General features: G+C 39.2%; 1 protein-coding gene across 9 annotated transcripts in view; it reads right to left on the bottom strand.

The window, feature by feature from the left end:
* Window positions 1-21,972, bottom strand: part of LOC125461299 (extracellular sulfatase Sulf-2-like) — a 299,570-nt gene that overhangs the window by 35,640 nt on the left and 241,958 nt on the right. For all 9 annotated transcript variants that reach the window (XM_048549894.2, XM_048549900.2, XM_048549899.2 and 6 more), the window contains 5 exons: window positions 21,288-21,438; window positions 15,746-15,921; window positions 13,399-13,527; window positions 9,951-10,007; window positions 9,710-9,836 (listed from right to left, as the gene is read on the bottom strand). In XM_048549894.2, the coding sequence (XP_048405851.1) occupies window positions 9,710-9,836; window positions 9,951-10,007; window positions 13,399-13,527; window positions 15,746-15,921; window positions 21,288-21,438 (640 nt within the window). The remainder of the gene's footprint in view (window positions 1-9,709; window positions 9,837-9,950; window positions 10,008-13,398; window positions 13,528-15,745; window positions 15,922-21,287; window positions 21,439-21,972) is intronic.

The raw sequence follows: 21,972 nt of genomic DNA, 5'->3' as shown, positions 1-21,972 counted from the left end.
CACTTGAGTTATACTGGCAGCAGCAGTGCTTCAGCATGCCACTTGCTGCTGTACTACATGTAGTGGCAGCAGGACTTTCATTTAATGCATGCTGTGTGCTTTTGTGAATTTCGCGTCAGACTCACCCGTCATGTCATAGTGGAGAGTCCTTCAACGTCCCCCTTTTGGTTTATCCTGGCAACGCAAATGTAGTTGGCACAACAGGCTGCTATAGAATAAAGGTATCACCACTGATGTGATAATGGGAACTGCAGATGGTGGAGAATCTAAGATAACCAAGTGTGAAGCTGGATGAACACAGCAGGCCAAGCAGCATCTCAGGAGCACAAAGGCTGATGTTTCGGACAGACCCTGAAGGGTCTTGGCCCGAAACGTCAGCTTTTGTGCTCCTGAGATGCTGCTTGACCCTGCTGTGTCCATCCAGCTTCACACTTGGTTATCAAGGTATCACCACTATTGTCTTTGGTCACACATCTGCTGGGCTTTGACAGAGTGAGATCCCTTTCTGTTCCAATTGAGTGCACAGTTGAAACGTGGTAGTTGCACAGTGATGTACCTGTGGTCAATACTAAATAGGGCCACACACTTTCTCTGCTTACTCAGTTTCACAAATGACAACGAACTATGGTTAGCCCCTTTGAATAGAGTGCATTAGTGACTTCCAGAATGCAACAAGTGATGGCAAATTACAGTGTCACAAACACTTCTAGTATCAAGCTGAAAGGAGCTCGGTGCATATAAATTCATTAAAAGCCACAGTTACTTCACAAAGTTATTACCATTCTTGCACCACAATTAAGACCATAAGACCATAAATTGTATTTGTGACCACAGCAGGAATATTCTTACTGAATCAGTGAAGTCCCATACGTTGCTCCTCACGTACATTCAAGTAGAATTATTGTTCTGTACTGGGTGGCTATTTCTCACTGTTCAGAGTCTCTCCCTTTTCTAGCAGTTTGTCCTACTCTGTGATCTCTGTTCATTCTTTAAGCTATGCTGTGTTTCAAGGGGAATCCCTACTATTGCAGCCATGACTAGTGTCAACTTTGTGTCCTTCAGCACATACCACAATATAGTTTGTGCACCCAACTGTAGAAAGGATCAAACGTTTACAGAATTGTAGCAATGATCAGAAGAAATTATTGAACCATGCTGGTGAACTGTGTAAAGAATGCTGGTGGGGTTGGGTTTCTTATTGTTGCTGAATGTAGCTCAGCTGTACACGATTGAGAGGGGACATCGCTGGAACATTGAATTACAGCATGGCCCTGCCAGGGTGAGATTATTATTGCATGTTGATTGACGTCATGCTGTTTTGCATATTTCTGTTGCATGTCCACTGCATGCCAATGTCCCTGCAGCTGTGCCCGCCGCAATTTCATTCACAAGGGTGTACATGCGCTACGCTGGCATTTTACAGCTCTAAGGTCATCCATAGCATCCAAAACATGGATAATGAGCTAAGGAAATTGAAGTGCACCTTTGCAACTATTCAAGGACTAACCATACAGATGCAATAATAATACAACACAGGCATTTGTGGGAAGATGCACTAGGTTGCTGTCTATTGGCGAAGTTTGAGTTAAGAGCACTTTGCGACAAGGACTAAACCGATGGTATGTATTACATGTTTGATGGCAAAATGTTGCTTTCTGTGCTAGGCTCGGGTTAGGAGTTCTGAGCTATAGGAGAGATTCTCAAAATGACTGGTCTTCTGAAATAGTATCCTTGAAGCTATTCTCGTGTGCAACTGTGACAGTGATGATTGTCAATGAGGTTGTTGACTTGCTCGCCGAGGTGTCTGGTTTTCGTTCAGACGCTTCATCACCATGCTAGGTGACATCATCAGTGGATCCCCCGATGAAGCGATGGCTTCTACTCCACTTGGAATTTATACTGTCCAGTCCATTATAGTGAGTACTGTCATTTCCAGTTTTGGTTTGGGTGGGTTTATATATGGCATCCAATTCTATACATTTGTTGATTAAAGTTTGGTGGAGAACCATACGTCTAGGAATTTCCGTGCTGTCTATGCTTGGCTTAGGCTACTATGGTTACTCTGTCCAAGTTAAACCGATGGCCTTCATTGTCTGAATGTGCCAATATTAAGGAGTGCTCATTGTGCCGTTTTGCTGCTAACTAATGTTCATGTATTCTGATTGCGAGTTTCCTTCCCATCTGTCCGATGTAATGTTTGTGACAGTTGTTACATGGTATTTTGTAAACCACATCCGTTCTGCATATTGTGGGAATGGGGCCTTTAATCCTTGTAAGTGTTTATCGTAAAATGGCTGTGGGCTTGTGGGCCACTGTAATTCGTAGAGGTCTTAGGAATCGAGTTGTCAGTTTCAATACATTCCTGATGTAGGACAGTGTGGCCAGTACGTTAGGGCATACTGTATCCTCCTGTTGTTGTCTGTTTGGTAGGCATCTGTGGACGAAGTTGCAGGGATATCTAAGAGAGGATCTCGTACAAGTATTCTTCCTTTTCCCAGTGTAATTCTGGCATGTTGCAGTGTGTCCTGGCCCATTAAATCGTGTCCTAATGCAGCTTTATTTGCTGCCGTTGAGGATTTGATCTGTATGGGTTGCTTTTCTGTTTACTGAGGTTTGGAACTCCCAGTTTGTCAATCGCTCTACTTTAACATCCACAAATGGAAGTTGATTGTTGTTTTCTTCTTCCCTTGTGAATTTAATCTCTGTGAACATGCTGTTAATGAGGTGGCGAGTCTCTTCTAATTTGTTGGATTTAATGACAAATGTGTCAGCTATGTACCAGATCCACAGTTTAGGTTGAATGTGTGGGGAGGGTGGTGTTTTTGCATGACTACTTCCCGATGAGCCCTGAGATGGATGAACCCATTGGTGTACTGTTGATTCATTTGTTTATTTGACTATTAAAGACAAAATGTGTGGTGAGGTAGAGGTCTAGTAATATGTTATCTGTCTTGGTTATCTGCCCTTTATTCATTAGTCTCTTCAGTGTCTGGGTGATTCAATTCCCTAACTTGGTGTTGGGACTATCGCTACCTGTTGGCAGGTGGTTGTATCTGCAAGCAATGTCTGTGCTTGCTTAACATAGTGTGGTTTGTTCATAATGATGGTCATGCGCCCTTTGGCTGCTGGTAGGATGATGATGTTCTGGTCTTTCCTGAGTTTATCCAGATTTTTTTTCCCTCTCTGCTGTGTTCAGGATGTCCCCTTTGTTCCTTCTGTGCAGTGTGGGCATTATAGTTTGTCAATGTCATAAACTTCAAGTGAGCATTAAAAGATGTTTTTTTTTGATATATGGCACACACTGGACAAAAGGAAACAAACAGCAACCTGAAATTTTTCAGAGCAAAATTTTTATTGAAGACATTTCACTTGGGAATTTGCCCCTTATGTGCTGTGTACTGGTGGTTTTGTTCATGGTTTACAATTAAATGCTTCCTAGGTGCTGGAAAGCACTAATGCATTATTGCACATTGAACTGCTGAGCTATTGGAAATACATATATCTGTGCTTAATCATGATGCACACACATCAGTGCCCAGAGGTCTGTTTGGTATAGTCCCTGCGCATTTGATGCTATCAGAAATTGTGCCTTTGATCACCCTGAAACAAATGGTCACTGACATGAATACTAAATAGCACATCTCCTACTACCAGACAACTGTTCCTGTCTGCTACTTTTACAGACTATGTACAACATTAATTCACCAGGATTCCAGGAATTGGAAGGTAGAAATTCAACATATTAGATCATTTCAACCAGAGCAATGAAAACTAAAAAGGAGGGGGATGAGCAGAAATTTTGAACGGTTTTAAGAGAATGTGGAGGAAATGCCTACCTTAAATAGCTTAGTCATTACTGGTGAAATTTAGCAGAAGCATCAGAGAAGGCATATGGCACATCCCAACTGTATTACGTATGCATTCATCTGGTGCTGCATTACCCTTTTGCAATAACGCACCTGTGCATAATCATTTTGCACATACTGATGGTACCTGTTGTGCAGTTCACAAGATGTCAGAAAAATGGGCTTCAGAACACCAGCCCGGTCTCGTGATGTCAATTCTTTCCAGAATTTCACCTTCCCCCAAAGAAGGAGCTATTTTTGGTTAAGTCCATCACCACCAAATGCAGCAATAATGTGTATTGTTTCAGTTGTTTCTAGTAACAGGGCGGAAAAAAAAACAGGAAATGGGACCGAAAATAATAACAGACAACTTGACTCTGCTAACATTTTCTGAGTAACTGTTGCAAGGGAGAGCGCGATGGATGGAGAGCGCTTAAGCTCTGACTCCTGTGTGATGAGGGGATGGTAGATAATACCTTGCCAACCAGAATTAAGGAATGAGTATGGAGAAAATTGTTGATGGGCTACATGAGATTCCAGAGACACTGCTTTGTATGGCCACATGGCTTTGAAAACAACTTTAAGCACTGGCAAATAAAAAATAAAAGCTAAATGCATAGACTTTCAAGCTGGAGTATTATGAACAACTACACCAGACAACCTTCAGGGGAAAAAAAATGACCTCATCCTAATATCTATATCAATCTTATCTCACAACATTTCAATGGCTCAGCACAATGCTTTCTATTTTATGTGGTCCTTCTGCTTTCTGACTACCTCTTTTAGTGACAAGAAGAATCAAACTTCTTAATTTTAAGCATCCCTGGGGATATTTTGTAATTCATCATTTTGTAAATCATCAAGGATACTAAAACTTTGTGCTATCCATAATAAATTGAAGGAGTACATTCAGGATCTCATCAGTAAATGTGATCTGATCGTTTGAACTTGTTGCCACATTTCTCTCCAAATGTGGGCACTGCACAGCATTTACACCAATTAAATGATCATTAACTGCTTAACAAGGGCTGAAGGGTCACTACTGTAGGTGCATTATAATTGTCAAATTTTCATTGCAGTTGACACATTTTCCAGAATGATAACATTGCTTTGAGATTTACTAATTACAGAGTAATTCTTGCGAAGTGATAAACTATAATAGCTTGTTTAAAGAGAGAATTTAGTCAGTAGAGGCAGGTGAAAAGGAAAATTTCTGTTAGGTACAGCCATTACTCTAAATATTGTGTATTTGTATGTTTATTTCCCCTGATTAATTGATTCATACGTCATATAGTTCAATAAATAGTCTTGGCTCAGTTTAGCTAATTATAAATGCGTTTGAGAGCTGAAAGCGAAGAACAGATATATTTGAATAAAAGCAATTTGCTAGAAATCTGAAATAAACAAAATTGGAGAAATTCAGTAGATCTAGCAGCATCTGTACAGAAAATTAGAGCTAACAATGAAGCCCAGTGTGATTCTTCAGAGCTAAAGTGTCAAATGCCATCTGCTCATTCCTTGGATAAAGCAACATCACTGTGTGCATGTAGTAATAAAAACAGTAATTTCGGCCTTCTTGGGGTGCAGCTGTGGTGTCCCTACCCCTGAACAAAGAGACTTGGGTTCAAATCCAACCTGCTGGAGAGGTGTGTAATAATATCTCTCAAGTTGTTTAGAAAAATAGGCGAAAACTGTAATTTCAGGCTTTAAATCAAAACCAAGGATATTGTGACTATTACTGTATCTTCATATACACGGTGTAAGTATGCAGCACAAAGCATACTGACCATACACAACTAAATTGAAGTGGCTTTTTGCAACTTTCAACAATACCACAAAGTTGAATTCACGTAAATGAGAAGGCCTGCAGCAGCAACATTAACACAACACACTGTATGCAGCATATTTTGCATAATAATCCAGTTTATGGCTATAAATTATTCTTCGAAGCCACAATGTTAACATTTAATCACATTTAAAAGGTAATATTCACCTCTTCTGGGATTGTGATCTTTAACGTAGCAAAGTCATGATAGTTTATTTAAATTTATGCTAAAAATTGCCAAAGGAATTGTTTTGGCCATCTGTGATACAATTAGTGGAATAAATTTAACGTTGTACATTATCAGGAGACTGAGACTGATCCTTCTTCACTAAGGGAATCGTAGTTAACATCCTGCAACTGAACTAGAAAGCTTATTGAAATTATTCCGAATGGATTTTACACAACAAACCTTGCACATGTTCTGAATCCTTACTTGAAAGTTGTAGAATTCTGACTTTCGGCTCAAGCACATCAGTGGTACAATTTGATTGGATCGATACAATGAGAATCAATAACACTTCATATATACCCGTATGCGTATGCACACGCGTACATGTGGGCACACATGTGTTTCTATCTAAGTAGGTCCATAGTGAATGGCATGCTGTCAAAATATTATATTCACAGGCTAGAGAGGTATCAGTGTGGACAATATGGACTTCACAAGCTTCAAAACCTCCCCTCCCTCTACTGCATCCCAAAACCAGCCCAGCTTGTCCCCACCTCCCTAGCCTGTCCTTCTTCCCACCTATCCCCTCCTCCCACCTCAAGCCCCACTTCTGTCTCCTACCTGCTAGCCTCATCCCATGCCCTTGACCTGTCTGTCCTTCCTGGACTGACCTATCCCCTCCCTAACTCCCCACCTACACTCACCTTTACTGGCTCCCTCCCCGCCTCTTTGACCTGTCTGTCTCCCCTCCACCTATCTTCTCCTTTACCCATCTTCTATCCATCTCCCCCTTGCTCCTTATTTATTTATTTCTTTCTTTCAGAATCCCCTTCCACTCCCCCATTTCTGAAGAAGGGTCTAGGCCCAAAACGTCAGCCTTCCTGCTCCTCTGATGCTGCTTGGCCTGCTGTGTTCATCCATCTCTACACCTTGTTATCTCATATTCACAGGCTAAACAGGATTGGGGGAAGAACAACAGAATGTTTCACTAGGCCTGTTATCAGGCCTACTCAATAGGAGTACAGATCTGTAGACTGACACATTTAATTTTAAACATACACATTGACAATAGCTATTTGGGAAGATAATAGAGGATATGTACCGTACAAAAAAATGATGCACTGTTTAGAATGCTAAATAGGGAGACAAAATAATGGTTCCTATGGAAATTAGAAAGTGACATACACAGTATTGTTAACAGAAATCTTTAGTGGAAAAAAATACCCAAGCTAACTCAAGGGATACAAAATAGAGTTACACAAAAAAGCCATACAGTTTTCTCAATGAAGAAATACAAAAAGGCAGTTGGGATCAGGTATTTGAGGATATTCTAGCGGGAGATTCACTCTTAATTCAGGCAATCTGCACAGCAGTGACAATGTCACCTAGAAGGGAGATGAAACTTTTGCATGAAAACCAGCCAGCTCGGCAAACCAACCAACAACTCTAACTGCAACCCAAGCTACAGATCTTTGTTAGAAGACTATTGATCGGCAAAAGCCAAACAATTTAGAACCAGGTGGTGATAAATGTAATGCACAAGTGCTTTATGAATTTGTAAAGGATGCCATAAGAGATGCTGTTTATCTTGACGTAACAATTATAAATGATGTGTATGATGTACCGGAAATGTAAGTTGCAACATTTCTGAAAGACAGTGATTAAAAAGTGATCAAATATGACCTGACACTTAGATTTATTAAAAAGAACCAAATTAAATTTAACTAAGTTTTAATTTTTAAGAATGAAAGTACATGGATTGGAAGTGAATTGTCTTCATTTTCTAAGTGGAGGAACAACAATTAACATGGCTAACAGAAACTTAATTACATAACCTAGAGTACAGCACAAAACTAAACATGCTGTGATCAAACCGTACAATGCTCTCGTCCAATTGCATGCTTTCTTGGATGCATATAATCAAAAATGGAAACTGGCAAAATGATGTGGGTCAACTGATGAGCTATCACGGCACTCACATTATCATCAAGTGTTCACATGATCTCCAAGCTCAGAACTTGGATAGGATTTGTTAGCAGAGCGTTGGAAGGGATGTAGGTGCATAACAGATCAAATAAAAATTGGGGAAGAATTTCTGAACACAATTAGTTCTGAGACTACAAATGTCAAAGCCATGGAGCTGCATTTGATCCTCCCCAGTTCCCCATAACCTAGTGTAAACTTCTGGAGTGAGCTTGCCTCTGCTTGGCTGGCTAGCTCTGCTTTAATCATTTACGCGATAGCACTTTAATTACTATCAGGAGAGACTTCAGCTCCTCTCCAGGAGAAAGTCTGCTTCAGAGCTGCCAGCCAATAACAGCATTGCCGTTCTGCTCTATTTAATGACCACAGGAATCGTGATGCTCAATTAACCTGCACCAACTGTTTCCAATGTAGGAAACACACAAATTTCATGCTGCCTGCTTTCTTGAACAATTGTAGCATGCAGCCTAACATTAATCACATTGTTATGTAGCTACACAACAGGGTAGGAGACCTAAGATTTGGAGAGGCTAGCTTTCTAAATCCACTCTGCACTTCTTAAAAAGGAATCTACTTTCTAGCTGCAAACATGAGAAGTGATGTTCTCTGACTTGCTAGAAGAGGGGGAGAGGAATGGAGACCTCAAAGAATCCTAGATGCTACAGAAGGTAATGTGGAGAAGCAATGTCCTCTATCCACAGGGATCCAGAAGGCCACCCAGAAAGACATTGCAGAAGTCTTGTTTTTAAAAAAATAGCCAATATAGAAAATGATAGCAGTCCAGCCCTTGAGACCTGGATGGAGTCAGGCAATAGCTTCACAGTGACTTCACATGAATTAATCTAAAGAGTTTAATAAATGTACTTTAAGATACTCTACCTTATTAGCTGCTGAATATACTAGGCTCTGCCGCTTGGTTACCAACAGTCTATATTAACTACGACTCATAGCTCACTTTCAAAAGCTTCACCTCACTTGCCTATACTTATCACAACCACAAGCCACATCCACATCTCTTGGTTTACATATTCCCAGCTACTTAACCATGAAACTAATGTCACCTGCTTCCTTAAACCATATTTACTGATAAACTGTCCTCTTTCTTAAAGGACAATGTGACACCTCAACCAAGGGCTTTGACACTTACCTTGAATAGGGATTGGGCGTAGCTGCATGTCCTTAATTTGTTGTGTTTCAAGATTCTTTGTAGACTTTGACATCTTTAAACAACTTTTCTTTGTTTACAAATAATATTCCATTGAGTTCAAAATCAACCCAGACAAATGAAGTTTTCCTCATTCAATCTGGCAGCTTTTAATGATTCTAAACAAGACGGGCCATGGGAGATTCAATGTAGGCTCCAGTGGGTGAGAACCCACACCACATTAAATTGTAACTATTAGACATTACAACATGACTAAGTACTATTTAATCTTTAGACTTTCTGGCTGCTATTATTCATAATCCCTAATAGATTGAAAACTAAGTTGACATATTATAAAATGGTGGTGAATGTAAATTGACAGAATAAAATATGCCATATCAGAAAATAAAATCCAAAGAATGCACTCTGTCATTGAAGGGCTTATCTGAAATCTTGGGATTATCTACTTAGAATACTGATAATTCTATGTTTTTCTAACTGTCCAATCTTCTGTCCCATGATTGTGTTTTCATTCACGCCAGATCTTTTAAACTGAGCTGCGCCAGTTGCATATTATGGTCCTTTCAATCTAATTACACATAATCACTGTAATTTATAAATGATTACATAAGTACTGTAGAAATAATTACAATTCTTGGCAGTTCTTTGAAGCCTACAACACTTGATCAGTTCAATGGCCTTTGCCACGCAGTTTGGCAACTTCAGGTATTGAATAAACCTACCTGACCAAACTGCTCACAAGGTGTCTGGTATTCTGCCTTCTGGCAAAGATCTTTCACTCTTTCATGCTTAGGTAGGAAATTTTCCTCTTGGCTGTTCTTACGTTCATCCCTCTTGTGCAACAGTTTACTAACAAAATAAAAAAAAGCACTGCTCATTTAATATTTGCTATCAGAATGACTAAAATACTAATTTGAAGAAAAGCTTCATATTTATTGCTTAAAGAGGACTTTAATAACATACCCTCTTTCCACAAGAAAAGAATCTCGCCAGATCTTTGTTTTCTTGTTTGAATTGAACCTGAGAATTAAATAATCATTACATCATTGAACTGAGCTCATATTTATATGTTCTATCAGTGCAATTGGTGTTCCATTTTCAGACGTATTATAATTTGAATAATCAAAGCAGTAACTGATTGAAATTAATTTGCTTTAATGGAAATTAGATTACCATTAGCTAGATTTAATCTATGGCCCTGTGATGATTATTCAGCAATTAACATTACCACTGATCTGAAAACCAATTAGATATAAGATCCACTTTTGTGTTGTAAAAGCAAAAACAGTGCAAATATTAGAAATCAAAAATAAAAATGCTGGAAATAAGTAATGAGTCAAGTAGCATCTGCAGGGAAAGAAACAAAGTTAGCAAAACAAATCGTCCTGAAACTTTAATTCTGAGGGGAACCTTCTCAACATAGTCTCTCCTGGAAGGGCTGAAACATTTTCAGGTTTGCATCAAGACTCTCTGCCCAGCATAACCAACAGTTGCTCCTCACTAGGGAGCCAAGAAAGAAATACCATTGTTCCTCCAATGTGAAGGGTGAAAAGAGTGACACACTCACTCTGTCAAAGGAAAAAGAGTCCAAAAGAAGGGTGTGTTTTTAGAAACACTTAGGAGAACTGGGATTTTCTAGACTGCAGGAATGATGCTGAGACCTGGGAAGGCTGACACCTGGATTTGTCTCTCTCCTAACTGCGTAATCTGATGGGCTGCCAAAGATGGATAGAGAAGACCAACTTCTTTAAGCAAGGAGACATAAATAGATTAAGTCTATGGCCCAATTAAATCAGGTGATTGCTTCCTTCAAACTGGAGACTATGCACAAAGAGGATCCATGACCTGGATCCTCTTGGGGGCAAGAAAAATAAAGGTGGCAGAATACTTTCAGCTGGCAAGCTTCTCATTTGGATTTACCCAACATGATTTTTCTTAGGACAATGCACTTTGCAGCTTCACTCATTCCTCTCTGTGCACACACTGCCTCGTATCACCACCTGAACACCAACATTCTCACTCCCCCTCATCTCCTATTGCCATTTCACACCCATATTTCTGTTATGTTCCACTAATTAGGTCCTCCTTTCCTTTAGAAAGTGCGGGAGGTGAAGTGTGAAGCTAGTGGTGGTACTCCAATTGCAGGCACATTATTGGCCTTTGGCAATGCATAACCGACATTTCACTGGGGAGAAGGTCTCATTCCTGGTGTCTGTGGATATCAACAAAGAACTGCAGAAGATCTCCTGAGGTACTGAAATTCAAACATGACAAGAAAGTTGATCCTAGGCTGAGGGGTTTTGCCGCTTGCTGATGGATTGTGGTGTCCATCGCCTCTCTCCGGGGATAACACAGCTCTGCTACTTTCCTCTCAATGGATACTTAGCTGCCCAAGGTGCTTTCATGCTGCTATGAAGGCTGGCAGTAGAGAAATAAAGCTGCAGATGAATGGTATTTCCTCCAAGTTGGTAATATCTGTCGAGAAGTGAACACTCTCTAAGAACAGTCGAATCTTAATAGCCATGGCTCCAGCTCTTCAGTCTCATTGACTGATGCTTCTTCAGCTTGTCAGTTTCACCTCCTGGTGTGCAATTACCCCAGTGATCCAGGTGGGTAACTGGCAAGTCAGGAACATGGTCCACTGGCAAGGAAATCTAGGCTTTGAGGTTAAAATACTTCAAAATTAGCTTAACAACCTCAAGCTATTTCTTAGTCATCTGGATGATAGATCTCAGGGAGCTCCAATACCACTCCAGTGAAAGCAGAAAAGGGAAAAATCATGTTGGGATCCCAAACTAATGTCTGTTTTTTGGGATGTTCCCACACTGCTCACACCTGGATCGACCTCTGCTAGTTTGAAAGAATCCCATTCTCTAACAGATGCTAACATATCTACCTATTGCTTCTAGCATTTTCAGCTCATCTATTGCATTAGCTCAGAAAAACTGTTCTGTTCCCTGGACCTGGAAATGATTGCACTGTAACAGTTTAGCTAGATGCTATGCCACTGCACTCATTATTTAATTAGTTCACATATCGACACAAGTGTTGACATTAATACATATGGCCTAATAACAAAAAAAAAGCTTAATTATTTGTTGTACAAATTAACAGATAGAATTGTGAAAAACAAACATTTCACGGCCTAGAAAGTACAGAATCTAAACTAATGATGAAACATTAAGATAGACCCCTTACAAAGATAATTATTCACCTTGAAAGCTACATCTCACACTATTTAACTTCTTTTAAAAAGCGTAAAATTTCAGTTTCACTGTTAGCTATTTCTCTGCTGTTAATACTGTGTTCTTACCAGTAGGCATTCAGCTCCAAAATCAGTGCCAATACCTTAAACTCGCAAAAACAACTGGAATTCACCACTTCTTAAAATAAGTAGTACAGAGCTACTTTTCAAAAGGTCAGTGTGGAAATCAATGGAGGTACATTGTTGATTGGCAAGTGTGCAAATTACTGATGCTACTAAATAGACACACTTAGAGATTGCACAACTTTGACATACATGTAACTGAAATTCAGGCATTTTTGAAAAATCTTATGGCTATTCCAAAACTCCAGTTTTTTAAATACTTCCATTCTATAGCAAAATATTACATGCTTAGGATAATAAATATTCTGTAAATAATTTCCTTCACACAGTTCTACAATCAAATAGTCATATAGAGTCAGAGACCTGCAGCAAGACAACTTCAGTCCAACTCATCCACACTGACCAGGCATCCCGATTTGAGTTAACATTTTAGGTTATGGTGACCTGCTGAGCTTCCAGCAACTTCTGTTTTTGTTCCAGATTTTCAACATGTGCAGTTCTTTTGGTTTTTATCCCAATTTGACCTATTTCCATTTGCCAGCAGTTGACCTGTATCCCTCTAAGCCCTTCTTATTCATGTACACATCCAGATGCTTTTTAAATGTTCTAATTGTACCCACCTCCACCACTTCCTTTGGCAGCTCATTCTAAACACCCTCTGTCTGAAAAAGTTACCCCTCAGGTCCTTTTTAAATCTTTCCCCTCTCACCTTAAACCTATGCCCCCTATGCTTGGACTCCCTCACTCTCGGGGAAAAAGTCTTACCTGTTATTGCTTTTTGAAAGATCAGTAAGATCATGCTTATGTGTTCAACATCATACATTCTGAAAGTGGTTTGGTAATGATTGTTCCGCTGTGACCAGTTTTAATGACCTTTTCTTTGTTGGTGAAAAGATTGCTCAATGTAGCAATAAATTTAGTAACTCAATAATAACTACAGTATGTTTCCCAGGGTCAGACTCATTGATTTGAGGTTTTGAGCAAAGGAACAATTCTGGAAAAACTATAATGGCTTATCAGAATCCTACACAGTAGAAACAGTATTTGACTTATTTAGTCAATATAAAATTGTGGTCCTCTTACCTGTTGACTGGTTTCTCGGTGTCTAAAAGCTTTAGAATGGATTTACCATCCATGTCAGCTGGAATGTCCAGACCGGCAATGTCTAAAATTGTTGGGGCAAGGTCTATATTTAGAACAAGTTGAGGAATTCTGGAAATAAACAACAAAAGGAATTATTCATAGTTCTGTATTGACCACTGTATTCAATAGTCAAGAAGTTCTGAACAAACTGCTAGAACTGCTAAACTTGCTTTTGGCAGTCATTGGATTAACCAAATAAAAAACTTTTACAAGAAATTATAATACAAGTAATCCCTACTCTTTCAGCCTAAAGCTCAAAGAATCAGGAAATCATTACATCTGTACATCACCTGTTAATTCTAAACTGAATGAATAACAAAGTTGAATCTATTCAAAACAATTGGGCCAGACGTTGAGGCATTGTCACAGTATCAGAGTCCAAATAATGAACCTGAATAACTTGAACTTCACCCTTATGGTCAAAGAGGATATCTGATCCTTGCAAAGCTTGCATACTTAAAGCAGGAATCAGCTAAGAGGAAAACATTGCCTGTACATTTTCTCCTTAATACAGAAGTGGAAGACTAATCTCACTAACGATTCACTAGATGTGATAATGGGAACTGCAGATGCTGGAGAATCCAAGATAATAAAGTGTGAGGCTGGATGAACACAGCAGGCCCAGCAGCATCTCAGGAGCACAAAAGCTTTTGTGCTCCTGAGATGCTGCTGGACCTGCTGTGTTCATCCAGCCTCACATTTTATTAACGATTCACTAGTTGGCTTGGATTAAAGGTGAAGCTTTCCTAATCTATATGGGTCATTTACTAACCCCTGGGGAAACACACTGCTATTAACATCCGGAGAAGACCCTTAGGATGAAATTTAACACGTTGATTTCTCTTTTCTGTAGATATATTTTGCTTTTATTGAAGCATTTACTAGTAACAAATAACAAAGTATCTTCATTGGGATAACTTTTTTAACCCTTCATGACTTCAGTCATTCTGATATTAACACTCAGTGTTCTGGGCAAGGTTTCCTCTGCATAAAGAAACATTTCTTTTGCTTTTGTTAATGACAAAAATATTTAAACCATTATACATTTGAGCAGAGGGACTTTCTATATTTGCTTTCACTAGCTCTTCAGCAATTTGCCTTATTAAAACAAGTAATTCCATATTATATGAAAAAGAAATTGTTTAAAATTGATATTCTGTATGGGATTGGCTCAACAGCTCACTCATTAGACGTAATCTTTAAACTGAAGGGTATGTGCCTATTTTTAATCTATCTACCCCGCGTTAGAATGACTAGAACAACAGCAAGTTTTTAATAATCCAGTCACAGTAAGACATATGAATTGTAGTTTTGATTTAATTTCTAATTATCATCAAATTGCACCATTACTAAACTTTGGGGCTGAACAGAAAATCAGCATTCCACCTTTGTACTTAATTATTGCACTATGCAATAGATGAACCGCAGCTTTTTAAATGTCTAGCAATTCCTACCTTTCTTAATGGTCAAGGCCAAAGAAAAGTCAACTAAACTTGTCATTAACATTTGGCAAAAAATGAAAAGAATATAGCTGGTAAAACATTTTCAAGTCAATGAGATCACAATGAATTCACTTCAGGCAATTATTAGAATACCTGTTTTGTGATTTATGTGACACTGTAATGAGAATTCAAACAAAGATTATCATTTCCTATCATTTTACCATTTCCATGCTTCTCATTTAAATAATTATACTGTAGTACAGGGTCTGTTGTTTAGACAAACATAGCAGCATTTTGACACATATCACAAAAAGCTCAGGTGAATGATCAATGCGTCAGTTTTATTTTGAAACACTGCTTTATTTACCCTACTCTATTTTAGAGTCACATGCCAACTTAAACATCCACCCGAAACTTGGAAACTCAGATGAGGTCTTGACGTCAAATTGGAAATGTAGAAAAACTATGTCTGGCAAACCAACGTTTTCTTGGAATTCTGATGGACTGTTTGTTAACTTAGGCTATGTATAGAAATACCTCTTCTTCCCCTCAAAAGAAATATTCTTTTGGGGTTGTGGTCATTGCTGGCTGGGTCAGAATTTACTGCTCATTCAGTTGGTTGATGCAAATAAAATGGACCTTCTAGGACTGTTGTGATGTAGTGGTAGTATCCCTATCTCAAGGCCAGGAGGCCCAGTTTCACATTTGAACGGGTCAATTGGAAAATACCTAAAACGGTAGTTCAAGAGTGAACATGAAATTACTGCTACTATCCACCTAATGGTCTTTGGCTTCTGGAATTGCTATACTATATTCAATTCAGATTTGATTATAGATCATCTTACATTGATCCTGGTTCCACATTGGGACCCCGCATGAAAAATGGCACTCGGATATCAATCTCATAGGGCATCGATTTTCCTTTCACTAGCCCGAACTGTCCGATGTGATAGCCATGGTCTGCTGTGTAAATGATATATGTATTGTCCACTTCTCCTGTTTCAACAAGCATGTTATAGAGCTGAAAAATCAATGTAAAACTTAAGTTAGTGAAAAATTAAAATGTAGTGAGAATCTACACCATCTAATTGTGGGTACTACTACCTGTACTTATTGTTACTCTGCTTAAATGTAATCTCGATTTCCCTTCAAATACAATGTTATATTTTGACTATACTAGATTGATCTGTGTTAACAACAGAGAGCCGGAAACAACTGATACATTAGCACTTCGATTAACTTACTCAACTTACCTAAACAGCACAAGAAGCCCTGCTACATGTACAGTTCTTGTGTTATAATCCTACACCGTTCCCTTCTTTTTGTATTAAATTCATCAGTGAGAGTCTGCCATTGCAGACCAACCAACTGCAATATAGAGAAACGAAGCAACAAATTTCCAAATGTGAAAAAAAGTGATGTAAGATTGAATTAATATCTCTTGATACCCAACTGCTTAATCTACAGGGCTTTTCATAAACGGAACATTTCTTCACCCTACCCCCCCAAAATGCTCCCTCAATGGTTTCTGACGAGTAGATGGTTGCTCCTTTGGTGGACCTTTGAGACAATCATAGTTGGTGATTCTTGGATACTCAGGTCCCACAGGGCCTGACTGCAGACTGCCGCACTTGGAATTGTGGTGAGAAATTCAGGTCCAGCTGACATTCTGGCACTGCGTTGGATACTAATTGATGCCGTGGTGATGGAACAAATATGCAGACACAATGAGAGGCATTGGAAAATGGCAATCACATTGCATAACTGCCACTGGATGGAATTAGAGTTTATCACTGAATTAAGAAAGGGAATACAGCAGAAAATGTACAACCTCATGGGAAGCCCTACCTACTTGCTCCACCAAGCTGTCCAAAGGGGAGATCTGCCTCTCCAAGCTGATGGTTTGAACCCAAACTCTGTGTGACAATGACTTGGGCTTCCATCAAAGCTAAAATTTGTTTAAATGTGCAATTCTGTTGTGAGGAATTCTGTTGGAGTTGCCATTATCACAAAAATATAATGCAGAGGGCAATATGATACCACACATGTTGGAAACAGACTCCACCATGCTTTCAGTCACTGCGATGAAACCCCTCAGCACAACTTCTAATTCCTTATCACACTGATTCTGTGGCTCCAGAAACTTTCTCCTACCTTCTGGGCTCTAAGTCATTAAAAAAAACCCAAAGCAATAATTTCCTGTCAGGAACAAGTCTTGAGAGTGATAAATTAGGTTTACTTGTTCCGGTTTTTAATAAGTGTTATGAATGCTTTAGAATTTCAAAATTTCAGCCAGGTCCATCTGCACCTTTGAGAGGTGGGGACATTAGCACAATGCACCTAACAGTTCCAGAAGTGCAATCAGTAGATGGATTCTGAGTGATGTTGATCTGACACCAACTCTTGTATTCCAATTCATATCCTCTCTTAACCTTGTACAATCTGACCACACATTCGGCAATAGGAAACAACTCCCACCTGTGCTTATTAGAGATTGCATTAAGCTTAGTGGCTGAATGATTTATTCTGGTTGTTGTTTGATTCTACATGTGTTTGGTACTTTCTATGACTCCAAAATCCAAGTAAATTGCAAGACAGGTTCTTAAGACAATTTTTAATGACCAAGATTTCTGTATAAGCCTGTTGCTCCCAGACAATGGACACACAAATAGGCATTTCCCCTTAGTTTGTAGCATGACTTAGAGAATGATTGGAGGCCAAGCAGAGAGGAAGGAAGGAAATGGCTCTCAGAGTCGGTTAGTAGTTTTTCTACTTCACCACCAGTGAGGAACCATCTGTGAAGTGTCATTTTGAATGTCCCAAGTGAAATTTTCTATTTGCTGCTGCCATAAGGCACAACAAGAATGACATTGCTGGTGACTGTAAAGGTGACCATGGACAAGAATATGTGCATGTCTGAGTCCTGACACTGAGGATTTGGAGATATTTGTAACAATTCAAAGTGTGTTGTCAGCAAATGCATAAGTGAAGTGACTGAGGGTCTCTTCTTAACGAGGGCTAACTAAATTTCATTGCTATTTGCCAAGTGGACCGAGTGAGTGTGTAACTTCACCAGGATCGCACATGTCCATAGGTTGAAGGATGTCAATGACTGTATGCATATCCTTTTGCAGACAGTGACTACTAAGCCTCAAATAACAGAGACCGTGCCAAACTTGCACAGAGATTCCAGAAATTAACAAGCCAGGCAGATATGATGGGTAAAGGAGGCATTTATGAAATTCTTTCCTATACTCTATACTTCAGTTAACAACAAGAGGATTGAGATTATGCTAGAACTATATTAAATGTAAATAGGACATAGCTAGAGTTAATGCACGTTTCTGTACCGCATTATATAGGAAGGCTACAAATGCAGACAAAAGCCAATTATTCACTTTTGAGCACTTTCTTACAGCCTGTCTTCTGTGCATCTTTGCTGTTTCTATTATTCTTATGCAGTGTCCTTTGCGATTAATGATAAGAGGTCATAGCCTCAGAAGACGTGGCTGCACACTGCACCATATCAGCATGAGCAAGAACAGTTTGGGCTAACTGGCTGACAGGCAGCAACAGAGGCACTGGCAAAGTAGCAAGCATGGAGGATGAATTCTGATTTCTTGATGAGGAAATCAGGTTTGTGCTCTAAGGAATTACTATCCCAGAGGTCATACCTCAACAAGCCTAGTTACTGTAGAATTAACTACTCTGCTGTGATGCTGAAAATCCTTTTGCACAGTGTAATTCACAGCCATGATGGCAGCAATCTAAGCCTGCAGTGACAGCAAGTGGCCATGCACTGCAACATTAGGATGTTGACTAGCCCAGGTTGTGTTTCAATGAAAGGTCCCAAATCAGCCATCATACACTGCTTCACAGTCGGGTCTGCAACTATGTGAATCGAGTTGGCTACCACATCTACAATGGAAGGATGGGCTCCAGGTTCTCTGCAAAACCTTGTGGCAATTGGTGCTGAACTCCTCCATACTCCTCATTAATGACTACAGGCTCTGACAGGCTTCCCAAAGTACCAATTATTTAATTGTGCATACCCACTAGCCTTTTACTGCAGGCTGCTCAGCTGAATTCTGTACAGCAGAACCTCGCCATCCAGGGAACTGTCACCTATGCTGTCAGTGTGCCCTGCTCCATCTGCAGATCACTTGTAACCAGTGTCTTGCTGTATGCAGATCTCACAATTAACCATACTCAAAAATATGCAATGTCAGTATTCAAGCTAATGGCTCACAATGTGAATTTGTTGTTAGCCACTCATGATATTGCTGCTGATATATTTGATTAAACAGTAACATGGTTAGCACTAGTTTGATGCTGAAATGACTGAAGTATTACAAGCAGTACAAGGATGGCAGCTGCCTGCATTGTAATCAACAGATATTAGTTAATCAAGCATATGTGATGATCCACGGAATAATTTTAGGACAGTTTAACACCTATCCTTTCTTTAGGTCAGAATTCTTGACTACTTCTTATGTAAGCTTGTTTCATAGAAAGCTGTTGTCTATTTTCAAGCAAAAAAGATATTTTCTTGACGAAACATTTACAAAAGTATAATTCCACAGTTTAAAAAAAATTCTAATCAACGTGTTCAGAGATGTTATTACACACCTTTGGAGCAGATGGGATTTGAACCCAGGTCTCTTAGCTCAGATAGAGGGTTACTACCTTGAGAACCTCAGAGATTTTTTTTTAAATTCCCCAATTAAGGTGATTTCTAATGGAGCAATTCACCTGTTAAAATAAGTTATATTGGCAGCACAGATGGGCAAGCTCAGCAAGCAGAGTATATCAAAGAATCTAATTATTACATTGAGTTTCCAAATATAGTTGCTAATCAATTAAGTTGTAAAACAAATACAGAAAAGTTAGATGCATGCAGCAGGTCAATCAGCAGCTGTATTGAACAGGCTGTCTCTGTTTCAGGTGCAAAGCATTTGTCACATCTTTTGAGTCAGGACAGCCACATGATATCAGCTGGAGCTTCTTTCTGACTGTTAAACTGAGGCAGGAATGAGAATCTTGCAGCAGCGGCTATTTCTCACATTCCCTCAGTGTGAGCCAATAATATTGCGAAATAATCAGGGGTTTGCCTCAGACAGTTCAGGTAAGCTGGTCTTTACATTGCCAAATCCACTGTACAGGGATCTCTGATAACAAGGTATGGAGCTGGATGAACACTGCAGGCCAAGCAGCATCAGAGGAGCAGAAAGGCTGACGTTTTCGGGCCTAGACCATTTTTCCTGTACTACAGGGATCGCTGTACATTTTTTTGCTCGCGATTGCACTGGCAACTGTAATGTTATCATTTTCCCTTAGCTTGGAAGATCAATGCTTCATAAAATAGAAGTGTGATTGGGGCTGATGTCACGTTTGCCGTCACCCGATCTGCTCTTCCAGACAGCAAAGAGATCAGTTCGTCATTCTCTCACAGAATAATGCCAACAATGATTTTATCATTCTCGTTCTACTTCATGCAAATGTGTCACAGTGGGAATAGGACTTGCGATACTTTGTGAAAAAAAAATTGCTTATCCTGTGGTGATACTTGTTAAAGAGGTAACAACTGTGCAGTATGCTATGAATGTATATAATTTATCCACAGAGTCTCCTGTTGGAATGATTTGTCCAAGCAGTACTATTCAATGCTGGACTCTTATTTTGCAATATAACAATCATTTCAAAGAATATTCATGTAAAACATTTAATGGGAGTATAGATTTAAATAAACTTGCACTGCTTAATTACTAAAGTCAAAAGGAAACCATGTTCCTAATGTAAGATAACAAGGTATAGAGCTGGATGAACACATCAGGCCAAGCAGCAGAGGAGCAGGAAAGCTTATGTTTTTGGTCGGAGCCCTTTCTGAAGAAGGGTTCAGGCCTGAAACGTCAGCTTTCCTGTCCCTCTGACGCTGCTTGGTTTGTTGTGTTCACCCAACTCTACACGTTGTTATCTCAGATTCTCTAGCATCAACAGTTCCTGCTATCTACGTTCCTAATGTACCTATTGATGTAAAATGATACCAAATAAATAAAACTTCTGGTTTTGAAGATTCTCATCTTCTGCAGAGTGATTCATTCATGGGATGGAATGCTGGGTGGCAAGCAGATGATCCCAAAGGTGGGGCAGGGGTAAGAAATGTGACATGATGGATCACTTGATCCAATTTTGCAAAATATTTATAGGAATGCTCTTTCTTTCTTACATGTGTGAACAATTTGCCTGTGTCATAGCAGTGACAGTGCTTGTTTGAGGGCAGTTAAATATCTAATGTAATTTGAGTTGGAAATTTTCAGGATACCTGTATGTTCAAGAAAAATCAAAATGTTTCAATATTAATGCATTTACAATTTCACCAAAACATACCTTTTCCATCGATTCATCCACTGACATTAAAGTCTGCAGGCGCTTCCTCTGTAGCATATTAGTGAATTCCATGTGGATAGGTTTCATTGGACCAGTATATCTCATGATCCAGTGCTTGTCTGGATTGGGTGCATAATTATAGCTGGGGGTACTGCAAATGTAATTTTAAAAACACAATTAATCTTAAAGAATTCTATAAATTGGATTTAGAGTGATATTAGATTCTTTGCATTTTTGATTACGTTTATGACACTAATTTTTAATATCACTGTATGTGCGGATGAGATTTTTGTTTCTCTGCTCTCTTCACATACTTAACATTTAGAATTATCCCCCACTCACTGCTCTTTTATCAAAATCTAATGATACATATTTCATTAAATTGTGTGCACTGCCCACTCTGCAAACATGTTCATGCCATTCTGCATTTGCTTGCAGTATTTCTTCAGTTTGCCATGACAACTAATTTTGTGTCATCATAAAACTTGTGCCTATGCCTAAATTATTTATATAAATAGAGAGAACAGAGGTTTTAGCACAGATCTCAATGGGGTACCACTATTTACATCCTGTCAATTCAAATACATTCATTTAATCCTACAGTGATATCTGCGCTCTAGCATTCACTCACTTTATATAGTTACATTCTCTTTCACACCATATGTTTCAATTTTCAACTTGTTTT

This window comes from Stegostoma tigrinum, chromosome 19 (assembly GCF_030684315.1).
Source record: "Stegostoma tigrinum isolate sSteTig4 chromosome 19, sSteTig4.hap1, whole genome shotgun sequence".
In the NCBI taxonomy this organism is placed as follows: domain Eukaryota; kingdom Metazoa; phylum Chordata; class Chondrichthyes; order Orectolobiformes; family Stegostomatidae; genus Stegostoma; species Stegostoma tigrinum.
Note: the sequence above shows the minus strand (reverse complement) of the source record. Positions and strands in the feature narration are given on the sequence as shown.